The 17658-nt window shown below is 38.8% G+C and overlaps 1 protein-coding gene across 1 annotated transcript; it reads right to left on the bottom strand.

Moving 5' to 3' along the window:
* Window positions 1–275: 275 nt before the first annotated feature.
* Window positions 276–11913, bottom strand: si:zfos-80g12.1 (sestrin-3). Its single transcript, XM_039742441.1, has 9 exons — window positions 11841–11913; window positions 9670–9813; window positions 8893–9075; window positions 7436–7660; window positions 6750–6864; window positions 6142–6260; window positions 5750–5931; window positions 3614–3758; window positions 276–975 (listed from the first exon to the last, which is right to left on the bottom strand). The coding sequence occupies exons 2-9, from the start codon at window positions 9808–9810 to the stop codon at window positions 886–888; spliced, it is 1200 nt and encodes a 399-aa protein (XP_039598375.1). The 5' UTR covers window positions 9811–9813; window positions 11841–11913; the 3' UTR covers window positions 276–885.
* Window positions 11914–17658: the final 5745 nt, after the last annotated feature.

The raw sequence follows: 17658 nt of genomic DNA, 5'->3' as shown, positions 1-17658 counted from the left end.
TGTTTCCAGAATTAAATCTTTTATGCACCCTAGCCTTTCTTAAAACTCACATATTTATGGGAAAACAGATTCCTGATCTTTCCATTTAACGTTACGGACAAAAATGGTGTGGTTTGGGTTTTAAAAAGTGCTTTTGTTAGTGTTATTCTAGCTTTCTTCTTCTTCTTTTTTTTAGACTGATGTCCTGCAGTCTTGGTGTGTGTAGCATTTCAAAAAGACACAGGGCTTTATCTGTCTTTCCATGGCGCCTGCAATTAAAATTTGTGTCTGGTACCATTTTTTTTATACAGTATAGAGCTAAGACTAATTTTTAGCAAGAGCTTCATAATTTTTCGAAAAATGTGATCAATCAGCTGCTTCAATATCCCAGTGCAGTTTTAAAGAAAAATAAAAAAGGAAAAGATTTTTGCATTCGGTAGTCGACAGTGACAAAAAACAAGATTCAATTCAATTAGAATCTAAAGCTAAATAAAGTAAAAATAAAAATAAAAATGAAAATAAACAAACCTAAAATAAATTTCTGCAGCCCTCTCTGGAACTCTTTATCTCCATCTCAATGTCTGCTTGAACTCACAGTCTAAATAATAAAAATAATAATAATAATAGTAGTAATAATTGCACATTAACCGCTGTCGCATCATTGACGCAGCGAAAAAAAGTAACAAAAAAAAAAAAAAAAATGAGGAAGCAACGAGAAACCAATGTCTATGATGCAAGAATAAAAAAGGCCCCTTCAACGATTCAAGTATTGTCTCTGTCCAGTGAGATCTCGGCTGCGTCCTTATTGGCAAGTCTTCTCTTCTCTTCGATCTGCTTTTCTTCCTCTCATGCATCTGTCTCTTAGATTCACACACTCACATTTTCCGTTGTTACATTCTTTGCAGCCTACGAGATCATGTGCTGGGTTATTGCCCGAAGTGCATACAGTAGCTCCGCTTGCATTTTGGCTTCCATGATGAGAAGGTTCACGTAGACCTGGAGGAGGCAGAAACTGGAATTATTTTTCAAATTCAAGTTTGATTCTACTGATGATATTATCTGAAGTTCAAAACCCGCTGCCAGGTTCATGACTTGGACGAAATACTGCCGACTACGCTGGCTTTCCATTAATGCAGAATCACATCCGAAACTCTGCTACTCACTTGGAGAGCTGTTTACCTTATAGAATTACATTCATTAAGGCTGTATCTGGTTTAGATTTAATCCATTTAGTGATGTGGGTCACTCGAGTCAATGATCTGGAATGCAATATTCGTGCGCATGAAAGGAAAAGTAACAAATGCAAAGAAAATGTTTCATGTTCCATAATTAACTGAAACTTTGTTGTGTATAAACAAACAATATCTTCTAATAGCTCACGAAGAACAGATCTATTAAAGACTGGCGAAAACCACTGTTGAAGGTTAGCTTTAAAATCCAATGCCTATTTACTTAAGGGGTGCGAACTACATATATTCTAATGGCTTTAGCATTTTTGGGGGCCTGTACAGTGTCAATCCTATAAAACACTCTTTTTCAGCCAGAAATCAAACATATACTGGGTTAATACATGGCCGACACATGGGGTTTAACTCTAGGCTGAAAGTGCCTTTCGATCTTCTGAGACTGGCCTTCCAGCTCTTCTAAAGCCTCATTTGTATTTTTTCTACTCTGTGAAGCTTTGCCAATTGGAAAGTCCATCATAATGATCGACTTGTGGCCCTTGAGTTCTTCTCTACTTAAGTTATGAATTTTGTAACTGCAGGCAGCAGAGTGATGCAGTGATTAGCAGTGCTGTATTACAGCTTTAAAAGCTTGAGTTCAAATTCCAGTATGCCTCAGAGAAAATGGCAAATTTCTCTTGTATCTGTTTAGATTTTTCTCTGGTTTCCTACCACATCAGAAATTCACGTGGCCTAAACTGGCTGGTTTGTATTATATGTGTCCTATGGTGGGTGGACACCAATGCAGGGTTGGACCCTGACTTAAACTTGGTGTTGCCAGGACAGACACCAGTGTCCTCTGGCACAATAAACTGGATTAAGTGTGTTCGAAGATAGATGGCTGGAACCTCAATATCTGCTACCCATCTTGTTTTCTTCCTTTCATGTTTAAAATGATTTCATAATCAACTGTATAGTAACATTTTTGCAGGTTTAAATCGCAGTCTCGTATGTTTTGTATAGAGCTAATGATGTTGCTCACTGTGAACGGAGCTCTAATAATTTAATCGATTGCTTTCTAGTATCAGAACTGGGAACTGCTGTTAGTATAAAGTCAAAATCTTTATTAATCTGAGCAGCTGATAAAAAATTGTTAAAATAACAATAACAACAGCTGGTCATAATAACAGGTGTTATCTAACCACCATGTGGATTGATTTATTTAACTTCATGATTTACTCCATTTTTTCCCTTACTATGAAACTGTGATGACTTACAAAAAGATAAAGTAATGAAAACATTATTACTACTGGTGCTACAAATTCTTACAATAACAATAGCAAGAAGAAGAAGAAAAGTATTATTATTAATGTGATTTATGACAGTATCACTTCTTCTGACTTCTTTGACCATTGAGGATCCCTTTCCAAGGAGATTACATATACTCTTCATGTTCCCAAAAATTTCTTCCATGGATCACAGTTCAACTACATGCTGAGAATTAAATGGCCAACTCCAGGATTGCCCGGTGTGCCTGGTGTGATGGCCTGTCCTGTTAACTGGATTTGTTTCTTGCCTTGTATTCATTGCTGCTGGGACAGGCTCTGACTTAATCAAGCAGAAAATGTGAATTCATAAAATGGGCATGTGGATGATAAAAATACAAAGGTGTAGTCCAAGTGCAGTATATCTCATTTTGCACTGTTAACCAGGACATGCATGGAGCATGCACTATCCCTCCTGCTGTGCAAAATGAGAATAATTCTTAAATGAAAATAATGTTTAGATCTATTTAAGCTGAAGAATCCGGGCATGGAGATGGGACTACACTATCACTGGGCATACTCAACACTTGACCACACTGTCCAGTTCTGAGACACTAGTCAATTTAACCTTCATCTCTTTGTGATGTGTTAGAAAACCCAAGCTCCGAGATAAAGTGTACCCAAACAAGGAACTCAGTTTCTCTGAGGTTTACGGCAATAGCTTTTACCACTGTACCACCCTCAAGCAATTTATTTATTCCTTACGTTGTATCTTTCATAGCAAAATCAGAAAGTCATTTACAAATCAACTAAGCCAAATATATATATATATATTTGTGAAGATGCCTATTCTGGCAACATTACGTGCAAGGAAGGAACCAACATTACACTATTCACCACCAAAATAAAGTAATATTAAATAAAATTTACCATAGTATTGTTATTACCAACAGAATGCCATAATAAAAATTTAGCAAAATAAATAATTCCAGCTTGTCCATCCAGTGAGACATGAGCACAGAGTTTTAAAACCTCAGCCTTTTCCTTTGTTAGATATAAGCCCACGCTAACAGCTGTTGCTAAGCTGCATGCTGGGGCATCACAAGTGTGAGTAACCATGGAGGCCAAGTTGAGTTTTAAAGCAGCAACAGCAGATGCAGGACACGTGTGAGGTGAAAGAAAGAGGAGAAAAGGGCAAATCCTCACCTTCTCAGCTGGATTGAACTGGCTCCAGTAACGCTGGAAGATCTGCGTTTTGGTTTTCTCGGGGTAACATGTGACTGTCTTGATGTAAAGCTTCAGGTTTCTCTCTAGCAAACGGTTGACTTCACTGTAGTCATAATCGTCATACCTGCAGTAAAGCCCAGAGACACATGGTGAGCAGCACATTTTACGCTTGTCAAACAGACAACTTTGACATTCATGCAGGACCTGCAAACTGAACAGGAGCACTGCTTCTGCTCTACTATGGTTAGTGGATGCATTATGTCTCCCTAGGAATCTGTCTCAGGCATTGCCACTAAGGTCTGAGGATTAAAATAAAAAGGCATGCAGACCTAAATAGCAAGCAATATCAACAGTCTTTCCAATATTTACAAAGTTAAGATTTCTTCAGCACATTTTATTCCCCAAAGATCCACATAGCACTTTACCGCTGACTTGTGATATGAATTATGCATCGCTAGTTGCCATTGAGTCTTTTTGAGCCCAGAAGGTTGCTTTACATACATCGTGTAAAGAACAGGGAACAAGGAGGTGAGCAACCTTAGCTAAACAACAGAGTTGGTGGAGGGGTCTGCGGCCAAGCTGGAACTTCATACATTTAAACCCTTTAGGTGTTGTCTGTGAGGGGCTGTCTGATGGGATAGCTGGGGTCAAGGAATTATGAACCATATGCATTAATTTACTTTGTAAATCATCCTGTAATAATGCATGTCGTGAAAAGAGCTACCCCTCACAATCACATTATATTATATTGAACACAGGTAATAGAATCCTTTGTCTTTCTTCAGTATCCTTTGGTGTCTCAACCTGTCTCAGCCAGAACTTCCTCTCTTAATCGCATTCCCCTAAAAGCCTGCTTTTCAAACTCTGTCATTTTGAGGTGTGTTGCTCGCCTCTTGTTTGCTTTTTATTTCCCATCTTTGAAGACATCTTGAGTTGTGCCTTGTTAGTGCAGTATGTAGTGACCCAACTTATTTGCTTTGTTGTTGTTGTTGAAATACTCCATTTTTACTTATTGTTTTGTACAAATAAAAGAAATGTCATAACCAAGAACTGAACTTCACACCCTGAGTTGATATCATTGTGCGTGTCAGTCTCTGTTGCCTGGCGCCTCCTGTCTTGATTGTGTTTGACTGAGCAATCAAAGCCAAACTGACCAATCAGATAGCTTTGAGGGACACACACAGTATATTATATTATATTAAATTATATTATATTTTTAGGGATAATTTGCTTGTTAAAATATGATATATTAGTGCCCTCTATGGAAAAAAAATTCTAGTATAATAATTTATTTTATAAAAGTGCTGCACCTTGTATTTTTTTAGTGGTACAAATACTTAAACAACTTTTTAACATGACCTGACAATTTATTGACCCACCTAATGCAGTTCAGGGCCATGGGGTGCCACACACTCACTCACACTGGATAAATTTAGTGTAAAACTAATATGAATATATTTGGTGTATGGCAAGAAATGGTTTTATGTGGGGAAATTATGCAGACATTAAACTGATATTAAAATTATTCCTTTAAAAATAAATGAAAAGGACACTACTAACTCATAGTGTGTCCTTAAACAAAAATGACCGCCTTGTTCCCATTAAGAAAGATAACATTGCACAGAACACAACACCTTTTAAAGCAGCTATTTCCCAAGTCAGCACTGATACCCCAGTGAGCCCATTAACCATGTCATCATAGCCTCTTGTGTCTTTTAGAAAAGGCAGGCATTTCCCAGATGAAATCCAAAGTGGGTCCAGCAACTAAATCACCATAAGCAATTGTGTCCTTTACAGGAGACAGCCTGGCCCACTGGCTTTAAAATATATGTTTCTTAGCTCAATAAATGCCCCCTAGTATGTCTCTCAGCCAAGATCATCATACTCTCTAGTGATCATTAGAAGGCATAAAAAGATCACCTGGTAAAAAATGTAAGAAAAAAATAAGCGCCTGCCAGTTTTGACCCTAACTACTACATCTGACTCAAAGCCATGTCCACATTTCTTCTTGCACTCTGTCTTTGAGGGAAAACACAGAAAGCAAAGATGGATCTGTTGCCATTTTTAAGATACCCTTTTGTAAGGTGAGGGGTCATTAATGAAGATTAGACTGACCTTATGCCGAACATATAATGAATGTAGTTCCAGATAGCTCTTTTGAAATCGGATCCCTGCCCTTTAGTAAGAAGGCCATTTTGTACGCTGGTCACAGTCCTGAAGCGGTCGTCTAACAGGTGACCAACATCTGAATACAGTCGGTTGACCAGAGAGAAACCGTGAACTTCCCAAGAATAATCCTGCAAGAACCAATAAGAGTGAAGGGCGATATTAGTCAGTGGCTAATACACGTTGGATGAACCTAGGATATTGAAGATTTTAAAATTACAGTTGCATTTCAACATACATTTCTAAATATTTATTTTCTAACTGTTATAGAAGTGCAGACACAGAAAAAGTGGCCCAAACTACTTATGCATTGGCTCATTCATTATGGAAAAATCTCTTACCTGCACTCTGAACACCTGGGAGTGGTCTTCATCACGCCGTGGGACATCCTGATATCCAAACTCAGGATCTGACATATAACAGGATAGGTCAGATGGCCTTGTGGGCTCCACTTCTAAATCTAACAGAAGACCGATGAAAAGCAACAAATTAATATTTAAATTCAATAGACAATTCTTCCATTCTTTTAATCTGTTTATGGCAAGTTGTGGTCCACCCCGACATGATATTGCATGCAAAAATGTAAACACCTTTGGGTTGGACACTTGTCTATCACAAGGCTCATTCATGGCTGCCAAGCCAGTTTAATGACGGCTCTTAATCTGACATGCTTGTCTTTGAAAAGTGATCGAAAAACTGGAGCACAGGGTGTATATCCCACAGATACAGGGTCTAAGCATGGAATTTTGACAGGGGATCTTGGATCCATGGGGTAGCAGTGGTAGCTACTTCACATCCTGCAAGATTTCAGCTTTACTCAAATGTTTTTGCTTAATCTCCAAATGTTTGTAATGTCTAAGGGATGCGGCTGATAAACATGGACAAGACAACATGACTAACATGTGGAATATATTAACCACTTTCAATAAGTTGAGGTCCTCTGTCTTACCTTCGTCATGCTCACTTTGACTGGCGATCCTGCGTTCCCCACGCCGCTCCTTCTCCTCCTGTAACCGTTGCATTCGCTCCCGCAGACAGGTACTGTCACAACTTGTGTCCAAAGACTGTGTGCACAGACAGAAAGGGCAACAATGAGCATGGATATTAATGATCTACTGCACCTTCAATCAAACAAGGTCCAGGTGAGAAAGTGTATGAGAATACCACACATTTTACGTGACTCTTAAATATATGCGGCATTTAGAAAGAGAGGATCCTGTCAGTCATCGACTTTTTAGCTCACTGCAATCTAAAATGTGTGTCAGGTAGTAGTTCTCATTGGCTGGTACATTTTTGGGAATGGAAGTTTAGAAGGTGAGGACATCACAACATATTTTCATACCATGGGGTTGAATGGGAGTGGGTGAGTTGTGTGATATGCTGCCATTTTTATATTGGTGTCAGTGATCAGGTAGTTGAGTAGTAACTAATATTTTAATATGCAAGGAGGTTAATGGGTTTGAGAAATTTTCCAGATACCACTTATCAGGTTTGATTCAGATGTCTCCGAATAATTCAAAAATAAGGCCATACTGCCTCCTGCTGGTGGCAGCCCTCAATTGTGCCGGACTGAATTTTGCAGCACAATGGACACAACAACAATGACACCTCAGGGGTCTAGACATGTAGACTTACTCTCCGTCGGCTGGCACGAAGGTTCTCGGAGTTGGAGGCCAAATTGCCATTAGCAGTGTCACAGAAGCAGTAGCTACCCAGACTGGGGGTCCCGGGGGCCAATGGGTCTTGTTCCACCCCCATCCCGAAAATAAAACTGGCGAGGGCGTGACAGTGAGCCAGCAGCACCACGGCCTGAACCAGCTCTGCCATGTTCCAGCACTGCTCAACACTTTTCAGTTGACTCTGAAGAAACAACGATAGAGAGAGAGAAAGAGAGACATATTACTTTTTATACTCTTGAGAGTTGCACAACAGTCTTTTCTTCCAAGTCAGAGGTTCAAGGTATAACAGGAAAGGTCATAATATTTCTGGATTAACTGCTAATTTTCTGAATTTTCTGCCAGCCTAAAATGGCCTATCATTCCTTCTGGATACAGGAGATGTTTTCACAGGACATCTCTGTATTAGCCATACTATAATAGTAATATTATTGTGTATTTGCACCTTTATTCATGGTTTAGAGCAGCAGTTCCTAAACTCGGTCCTGGGGACCCACTGTGGCTGCAGGTTTTTGTCCCAACCAGATTCACAATCTGTGATAATAACGAATAACAACTGATCTCATTTAATTAGATGGTCTTTTTTACTCTTCTCTTATTCTCCATTCAGAAAAACACAACACTATGGATTTTACATTTAGAATCTGTTTTTCTAAAGCTGTAAATGCCTAACTCTCTTTTGTTGCTTTCCTATTATTTTCCCCTTTTCCTGTGTAGTTTGCTCCCTTCATTTAACCCTAATAGTGACAATTAACAACCAGCATAGCAGACACTCAGGATGATGAAAGCTGCAATGACTTCACTGTCAGACCCACTAATTAGTAAATAATGAATTAAATAACCAGAACATGTGGAAAAGCAGAATGAAAATTAGGTTGAAAATACAGTTAATGACTTAAAAAAAATACATATTCCCCATATAACTGCTTATTACATTTTAAATAAAAATCTACCAAAATTATTTTGTAATTTCTACATTGACTCCAAAACAAAGAAACCGGGAAATAATGACACACTTAATTAGGCTAAGAGTCCAATGAAAAACGGAAGTTGGTTGGAACAAAAACCTGCAGCCACAGTGGGTCTCCAGGACTGAGTTTGGTACCACTGGTTTAGATTATCAAGGCGCAGTACAATCGTGTACATCTAGCTTTGGAACTGAAGCACAGGCAAGTTAAATTACTTGCTCAGAACAACAAAATAACTCAAAAATGGGAGAAATCCGGCAACCTTAAGTCCTTTCAGAGCCTCTAAGTCATCAAGGCACTCGAGAGTGTGTTACAGCTTGGCCATTATTGAAGGCAATGGTTTTAATAAGCTATTTTTGTCGCATGACTGTTGAATCAGAATTCCTCTTAGTGTGTTAAAATATGGCCCTTATATGTGTGGAACAATGATATATAGAATGAACTGTACCTCAATGTGTTCTCGAGCAATGAGCCATGGCCGATGAGCCAGCACCTTGTTGATCTGGTCCAAGTCACGAAGGCGCTGGGGGGCACAGTCAAGCCCTCTGAGCCAAGCTGGGTCCCCGCCGACTCGCAGAAACTCAGAGAAGTGCAAAGAGACCAAATAATGGCACTGGTGTCGGGCTGCTGCCTGTCAGTGGAGGAACATAAAGACAAAATGATTACTATTAGAACATTTAGAACATTAGAACAATCTAGACGAGAACAGGCCATTCAGCCCAACAAAGCTCACTAGTCCTATCCACTTAATTCCTCTTCTACGGTTTGATATTTGGCTAACACTTTTATCAGGATTGACTTTAGACCAGCTATTTAAAGACAATTTGTACAGTTGGAGAACAGGTAATTTTAATGACTTGCTCAGTCACAAGAGGCAGGAATTGAACCAGTAGCCTTGTGGTTTCAAACCCAGTGCTTAGCCAGAACACCACACTGTCTAATAGTTAGGTAAGCACATTGACATGACAAACACAACATCCATGCTGCCAATTTCCTCTGATATATCAGGCAAAAAGAAAGTGACAGATATTAAAAAAAATGGGCAATCTGGCAACACACATTTAAGCCTGGTGGTAGAATGGCAGCTGGTTGAATTGTGCATAGACAACCATTGCAACACCACTGCAATCCTCTGTCCATTTCTACTGTTCCTTCAAAAGGTTAAGACATTCCTGCCATAAGTAATCAGCAACATTTATTATAAAGGTGTGGCAGCTGTTTTTACCATAATGGCGATAAAGTGCCGATAGTGGAAGGGCAGAGGGCCGTCCATGTGCAAGATGTAGTGCTGTGTGCGCAGGAAGCTCTCCAGGTACTGGGGGTGGTACGCCATTTGGGGACGGTCCTTTTCGGAGCTCCCCTTCATTACCTAGTGGGAAAAACAACAGAAAACAGCAATCAAGCATGGCAGAAAAGATGACACTGAGTGTTCAAGCATAAGGAAAACAAGATTTAAAAGCACAAAATCCATGTTGAAATGAAACTCTCCCAGCTGATATTCCAAGACAAAAGTGCAGATGCTTTACATACCCTTGGACAATTTCAAAGGGAAAGAACTAGAGTCAGAAGAAACAGGTAGATACCATTCAGGTAACTTTCTGTTACTAGAAATGAACAAAAAGACCATAATCTTACATGGGAGCAAAAAATAAAGCATATTGCAGTCTTTTTGATAGATTTTAGGATGGATCCAGTAAAAATAGAAGCTAAGATATCAACTGATTGCACTGTTTCTGTGTACACTAATGATGACATCTCCAGAAACTGTAACATACTTGATGACAATAACTGGTCCTTCAATGGATGTCAGCCCATTGACTACAGCAGTGCTGGCCTGGACTGGTTGGCATAGTGGGCAGACAAGGACCTGACAGTTTTAAACTGCCAATCTGCAATTCCAGCTATCCATTAAACAATTTTAAACAAAACAAAAGAGGAAGCACAAGACTGAATCTAGCAAGTACAAAGATAAGCAGAACAATGGGGGCTGAAAAATGGATGACAAAAAGAAACAGGGTCCTAGAAATGCATCATGTGTAGGCATTTGGGGGGCACGGGTTGTGGCAATTGTCTCAGATTAATAATATTTATGTATTTCTTTAGAATAAAAAGAATATGGAGTTTATGGCAATATTTTGCTAAAAAAAGTAACTGGGTGTTCCTTGCTTCTCTTTTCCAAACACAAAAAAATGATTTTTTTTCTGAAGTCCCTGTGGCAAAGGTACACGTTTTCTGAGGAAGTTTTCCTAAAAATAACACAAAAATAAAATAAAACAGATACTAATTTTAAAATACTTCCCTTCCTCTAGGCACATGTAATTGCACACAAGTCTCCTTTAGGGAAATACATTTAACAAACAGAAGCAACACTGATATCCCCTATTTGAAGTGTTTATTTAAGATGTCCCTTATTTGAAGTGTTTATGCGGCCATTGTCCTTACAACCAAGATTTGGACAGAACAGGCACTGAGAAATGGATGGCTGGATCTGCTCATTGCTAACTGTTTTAGCTTAACTGCTCCAAACTGCTAAAGCTACAGGGTACATTCAAATTGCAGTGTTGTCAGGCTGTCTACCTTAAAAAAATGTTTCTTTCTTTTTTTCTTGTGACCTTACTAAGTCTCCCTGTACAGACTTGCATGCAAAATCAACAGAAAATGTCACCCTCCCACTTCATCTCTCCTCTTCAGGCACTCATAAGCAGGTTTAAAAAACAAGTTTACTTGATTTCTGTTAAGTGAGGCAGAATGCAAACAAGCATGAAACCACAAGAAACATTATTGCAGGCTTGCAAAATGAGAAAATTGTTGTGGGCTGCTTTCTGTTTTAAAATATAGCCATGGTAGCTGTTTAATTCCTTCAAATTGAATTCAGATTCACATTTTTATTTTCCCAAATTTGCCTTGTTAGGAGGCCTACATTAGACGGGCCTAAACATCACATAAAGCAACAGACCCATCTAAACAAGAAATAATTCAGGCTTAAAATTCTGGTTGAACTTGGCATTTGAGATCCTGGTGCTTTACCACTAGTGGGGCCAATGTCAAAAAGGAGCCTCAACAGGAATGCAAGCCTCTATTTCTGAAAACTCCAGAGCAGCAGTGCAACTTATTGACTCTAATATGTTAAGTGCATTACCACACCTCTTCTCAGCATCTACCAGAGGGTGACTGCAATTGACAGTAATTTCTTTCTATAGTGCGTAATACATGTTTCATCAGTCAGTCTGCTTCCTTTTGGTTCCTGTTCACTGCCACTGTACTGTTTCTCACGAATTGGTTTTGTCTTCATATTCTAACAGCGCTTTGTTTTTTCCTCCTAATGACAGTCACACTGTCCACACAGGAACTGCCCAACTTTCACTTTGCAGCTCTTTTGACAGCTAAAGTACTCACTTTGATGTAGCTTCAGTGGTCTGTGGCAGCCATCTGATGCTACTAAGCTGGTATCAGGCACGAGCTGCAGACTTACAACAACAAAAAATGTTTTAAAATAGTTAAAAGTTTTCAACAATAAATAATAGTTTATGAGGTTAAATCAACAAGTAATGACAATCTGTATAAAAATTAAACTTCAGCCACACTACCAAGATGATCCTACCTACTACACTACTAGATACATTTAGACAAGTGACCATGATTTATTGTTGAGTTTTGGACTTGTAATCTGAATCAAAGAATCCTTCTCATAAGTGCCACTGATATTAGTTTTTGTTTGCTGTTGTTTTCTTTAATAATATAGTTTGTAGTGGTGTTAATATGTTGTGATTTGTTCTGGGTCATGTTTGCTGCTATTATAGGAGCTGAACTTTATATAGCCATGCTGTAGTTAATAACGATGACAATTTCAATTGATACCACGTTCAACTTTTATATTTCAGGCAGGGTTCGTCTCCTGGCTGGAGTCCAAATTCATATTATACAGGTTGTTCCACTCAGGAGTTCAACTTTAAAAATGCGAATTACTCGCAAACGCGTGAACGTAAAGGTGAGCTGTAAGAACTGAACATACCTGTATTTAGTGGAAAACAAGTCCACATTACAAAAGGTGCTGAAAATGTCCTCCCTCAATGTCCGCGCTCAAGGAAATGCGACGCTCCATATTTGAGAATGTCCTCTGCAAAATGTCACTGTCGATGGCAGCAATTTCACGCTCGATTTTTGCTTTCAGTTGTTCCATGGTCCTGGGTTTGCTTGCATAAACCTTGCCGTTTAAATATCCCCACAGAAAAAAATCTGGGAGTTAAATTGGGCGATCAAGGTGGCCACAAACCTCCAAAAAACGATCGGATCTCTTCCATACTGGCATGAGAGGTATGGCATGTTGCCCCGTCCTGTTGGTAGTAACATTCTTGAAGTTCGTAGTCGTCCAGTTGTTTCACAAATTCGTCAAATATGGACAAGTATTGCATGCTTGCTTTCACCACTCTGCAGGGTTGGTGTCTGGGGCTGGCCCGCTATAGTGCCCGCCTCTTTATGACACAGAATCAATTCTTCATTAAATAAGGAATATTTTGAACCTTGTTGCATGATGATACATGCATGCGTTGCAGAGTAATTCGCATTTTTAAAGTTGTACTCCCGAGTGGGACACCCTGTATATTGTTTTTATTCATTTTTGATTCTTTTGTATGTATTAACTTTGTTTGTGTTTATTTTCCATTGCTTTTGTTTATGTTTCAATGCCATGGCTATTTTCCATGTGTTTTGTGGGCGGTCCCCCAAGAGGCAGGACCACCTGCCAATCACTACCAGAAACATCTCTCCACACTATAAATTTGGAGGATCTTACTCAGTTCCTTATGGTTCATTTTGAATGTGCTTGGGGTTGGTGTATTTACTGGTGTTTACTGGTTTTCATTGATTTATTGAATGTCTGAATTTTTGAAACTTAATGTTCTTGCTTTTTGATTATATTTCTGAATCATTGTTTTAAGACTTTGTTTGCATTGGACTGGCTTAGTGCTGTTGGGTAATTCCTTTGCTTCTTGTGGTTCAGGGAACTTAATTGAATAAAAGAGCATTTCGTGAACAATAAATCTTTTATTTTATAAAGATTCTTGAAGGCCCTTTTTGTGTCTTGCCAGAGATTTTGACTGTGTCCCAAGTAAGCATTACTGGAAGTGCTTTTTGGAAGTTCTGGTACCCTGAGTATTATGACTTTGGGGTGTGACATCACTGTGCCACCATTATTGAGCTATTCACAACACTCAGGTTTCAGAGTATTTAGTTAGCTCAGATTTTACAAAACAGTTTAGGACATTGTGTGTTATTTCAACTGTGGGTTTTGATTAATGTTTTGAACTTGGGATCCTATTTTTAACTTTGATTTTTTTTGGCAGTTGCACATTTTTCACTTTGTTTCTTCTCTCCTGTCCTCCTCCATTTTTAATCCCTTATGCCCTTGTGTCCTGCTTTTACAATAATTTAAGGGGTTTGCATCAATTTGATGAGTTTGAGCTGTCTCATAAAGTTACATACTGTAAATTCCATATCAGATCACACCTGAATAAATCTACATTCTCCAAGCGGAAAACACATAATATCTGAATGAAAAAATTAAAAACTGATACATATTGCCTGCTGTTTTTGCTCTGATTCTGTTTTCTGTAAACAAGCTCATTAAAGGTAACTTCATATAATTGTGTAAGCAATTGTAAGAATTACAAAAAAGCAGTAGGTGTCTATCGACTAATAGCCTTAGGTAGGTTACAGGGCAAATTGATCAGTGGCATTTGATATGGATCAATCCGTACAGTAAATGTGTTTTGTACTGTCTTGGTGTAATCCGCTTTACAAAGAACCAAGCCGCCTAAGGTTATCAGTGTAACATGAGCTGCCCAGGTTTGAAGAGGGTTAGGCCGAGTTGGAGTCAATTCACTTTGTGAACGAGGTTGGTATGAGTATGGATGAGAAATGAAATGGAGCAACACATGCAAAATGCTGCTGGGATAGGCTCTGATCATCAAGACCAGGTTGGAGGGATGGATGGATGGATGGATAGACTAGTTTGAGAAATATTCACATACAGCCATATTTTGATTACAGTCAAAGGCATGGTGATTCAAATAACAATTATGGCAGCACATTATGTGAAGACCTACTAAAATAAATGGTAATTGTTGATTACAATTACCAAGAAGTTTTCCAGCTTTTGCGGTTTGTGCAGTAGGCAGTTGTTACTGAATATCAAGAAAATTTCAAATGATATACTGTGTAACTGAACACTGTGTTAATTCCTGGGTTAGAGTGATTGTGTGAAAAAAGGTGTATGGATTTTTTTTAAGGCTTAGAAGTAACAAAACAAGTGTGATTGTGTTAGACACGCGCCAACCAACTGAGCCTTCAGTGCCGTTCGCTTGCTCATGAACACCCTTTCGACATCAGTGATCAAGGCACAGAGAGAGGAGCAGTGCCCCTTCTTGCTTTGCTGGCAGTAATAGCCAAAACTGTGGGAAGGATCAGAATGAGCAGCAATGGACAGATAGGTTAAAGAAATTATACTATATACTTTTCCTAAGTCCTGAAAGACTTAACCAAAATAAGAGCAGGATGACAGAAATCAGGAATGCAATGAAAGCAGACACAATATGAGACAAAATCCAAATTATGTGAGTTTAAAAGCATTCAAATGTCAAACTCTTCATCCCAAAACAAAGAGAAGGCCTTTCAAATAGGCTGAAGGAGGACAATGAAGACAGCTAGTCTATTTATTTCCCATTGGCCCTCCCACAACATGACAAGTGGTAAGTGTTACCAAGCAACAAGCCTGATAGGTGGGATTTAATAAAAAAAATACATTTTGATTTACGGCCTTAATAACAGCGCACCAACTTGGCATACAGTATTCTGCAATAGTATTAAGTGAGGGCAAAAAATAAAGGAATCCTTAAACCTCACCACAAAGCATTCACAGTGAGTAACAACAGAAATGAAACCGGTTGCAGGTGGGACAATGTGATGAACCGTGGCTTTGGTCACAGTGGTGCGACTGAAGGGTTTGAGAAGCACAGCAGGAAGTGTTCAGTTCTGGAGATGCTGCTTTGTAGTGTAGGAGAGGCACACAACTGGCAACATGTTATTTATTTCAGAGACTTGTCTATGCCAGTCTGACTGATTAGGCCACTGCTATAGATTTCAGTGGAAGAGCACAGCTGGCAGTATGTTATCGATTTCAGAGACCTGCCTATGTCAGACCGACACTGCTCTGAATTTCAGTGGAGGCGCACAACTGGTACCGTGTTATCTATTTTGGAGGCAAGCCCATGCTGGTCTTGCTGATCAGACTACTGTTTAGTGTGAAAACAGTTGTATCAGATGACATATAGACAATCTGCATGGTACAAAGTCACTGCCATCAAAGTATCCACTTGCATCAGGAAGAACTCACATACTGTATTATTCACCATATGGCCCTGACTTTACTGACGTTCCCCAACAGGGAGGAAAACACAGCATGTTAGAGAGCAGGAAAAAGAGGACCCACTTTGGAGAGACATCACAACACTTGTGACCCAGTTTGGAGCTCAATGAAAATATTGTGCATTCCAGGAGGGGAGCTGAAGATCATTTATAGCCCTGAACATGTGTGTGTTGCTAAATCTGCATGCTAGCACATTGCCAGCGTTCCTCACTCCAGATTGATGAGCCAGAAACTCCTCACTGGAATTCTTCACTGGTAACTTTAGATGCCTGTGCCTCAAGATGTACACACAGACGTATAACCAGGAACCAGGTGCACACATGCTGACGTGCGAAAGAGCACACATACAGACTTCCACACACAGTGAGGCCGTTCAAAATGCAAAAATAAAATCTAAAATGTCACAAGAAAATAAACAATTATATGAACAGAAAAGCCACCACTAACGTGTCAGGCTGTTTACATCCAAGGTGATGGGGGAAACTGACTGACAATTTTATCTTGCAAAGCATTAGGAAGTCTCGGATTTGAAGTTTATACTAAAAATCACATGGCTGACTGGTTCCAGGTTTACGGATAACACCAAGTTATACAATTGTTTACATACAAAATATATTTTTTTAAAACGAGAATTCAGGCCGGTTAAATGGTTTGGTCAGGGTTGTACAGTGGGTTAAATGCAGGGACTGAGTTAGCACTCTTCTGTTGTTAGGTCCAGTGTTCTAACCACTACACCACAATATCTACCTGTGTTTTAATGCTTTGATCATATACTTCTTTATTCCTGTGATCCTGAAAGAATGCCTTATCAAGTCTTAGAAGGTTGACCCAGTTATGAGTTTTGTGTTAGACTGAATAATCGATAACGCTAAAAAGAAAAGTACATCTCTTTTTAAAATTCAAGATTTAATGGAAGCCAATTATCTTAGTGGTATTCGACATTTAATTGAAATCAGTATCTCATGTTGGATGGAAACCATTATCCTTAATGATATTTTGTTTTAGCAAAAAATGTGTGTTTTAGTACAAATCCAGTTTTATATTTTATCACCATATCCAACTTCTAAGGAAAACTGCGTTCCTTGATAGTGTCAAATGTTTATTTGTGAGAAATTTCAGTAATGCCATCTATTCTTCAATAAAAAAATATTTCCTCAGTAGAAATACATTTTCAATTGAGCAGATTTAGGGGTAATTTGGTGAGGTCTCTACCAAAGGAATCCAATTTTCAACTGGATTTGTCCTTCAAAGGAGACTACTCCTACAATGATCAAGTATTACCCATGTGGATGCAGTGATGTCTCAGTAGTTACTTATGGATTCCACCCTTGGATGTGATCCGCTGTTTAGAGCTACCATAAAACCACCAATCCTAGGAATCCTAAAGAGCTGGTTAAGCTCATCCTAAATAGAATTTGTTTTCTAAACTCATTTACTCCACTACAGAGTCATGAGGAAATTAAAATCTAGAATTAATATAAGCAATACATCTACTAAAAAACATTTCTTCAGTCCAGTAATATATGACACACTATCATATGTTACACAATATATAATTCCAATTCAAGGATGTTCACAAGCATATAAACCCTGGGAAGAACACAAGCTGATCAATAATAATTATTAAACCCAACAAATTAAAATTAAATTAAAATAACACAGGTGTAGCTAACGTAAAATGAGAAGTGAGAAGAGTTTGCTTTTCAGGTGCAACTGGAAAGTTCAAACTGACTAACGTCACAGGCAGACCAAAGATGAGACTTCCATTGAACAGGAGCCACAAAGTGTTTA

Source organism: Polypterus senegalus, unplaced genomic scaffold (assembly GCF_016835505.1).
Source record: "Polypterus senegalus isolate Bchr_013 unplaced genomic scaffold, ASM1683550v1 scaffold_2502, whole genome shotgun sequence".
NCBI classification, from domain to species: Eukaryota; Metazoa; Chordata; class Cladistia; order Polypteriformes; family Polypteridae; genus Polypterus; species Polypterus senegalus.
The sequence above is the reverse complement of the archived record's forward strand: the minus strand, read 5'-3'. Positions and strand labels throughout refer to the sequence as shown.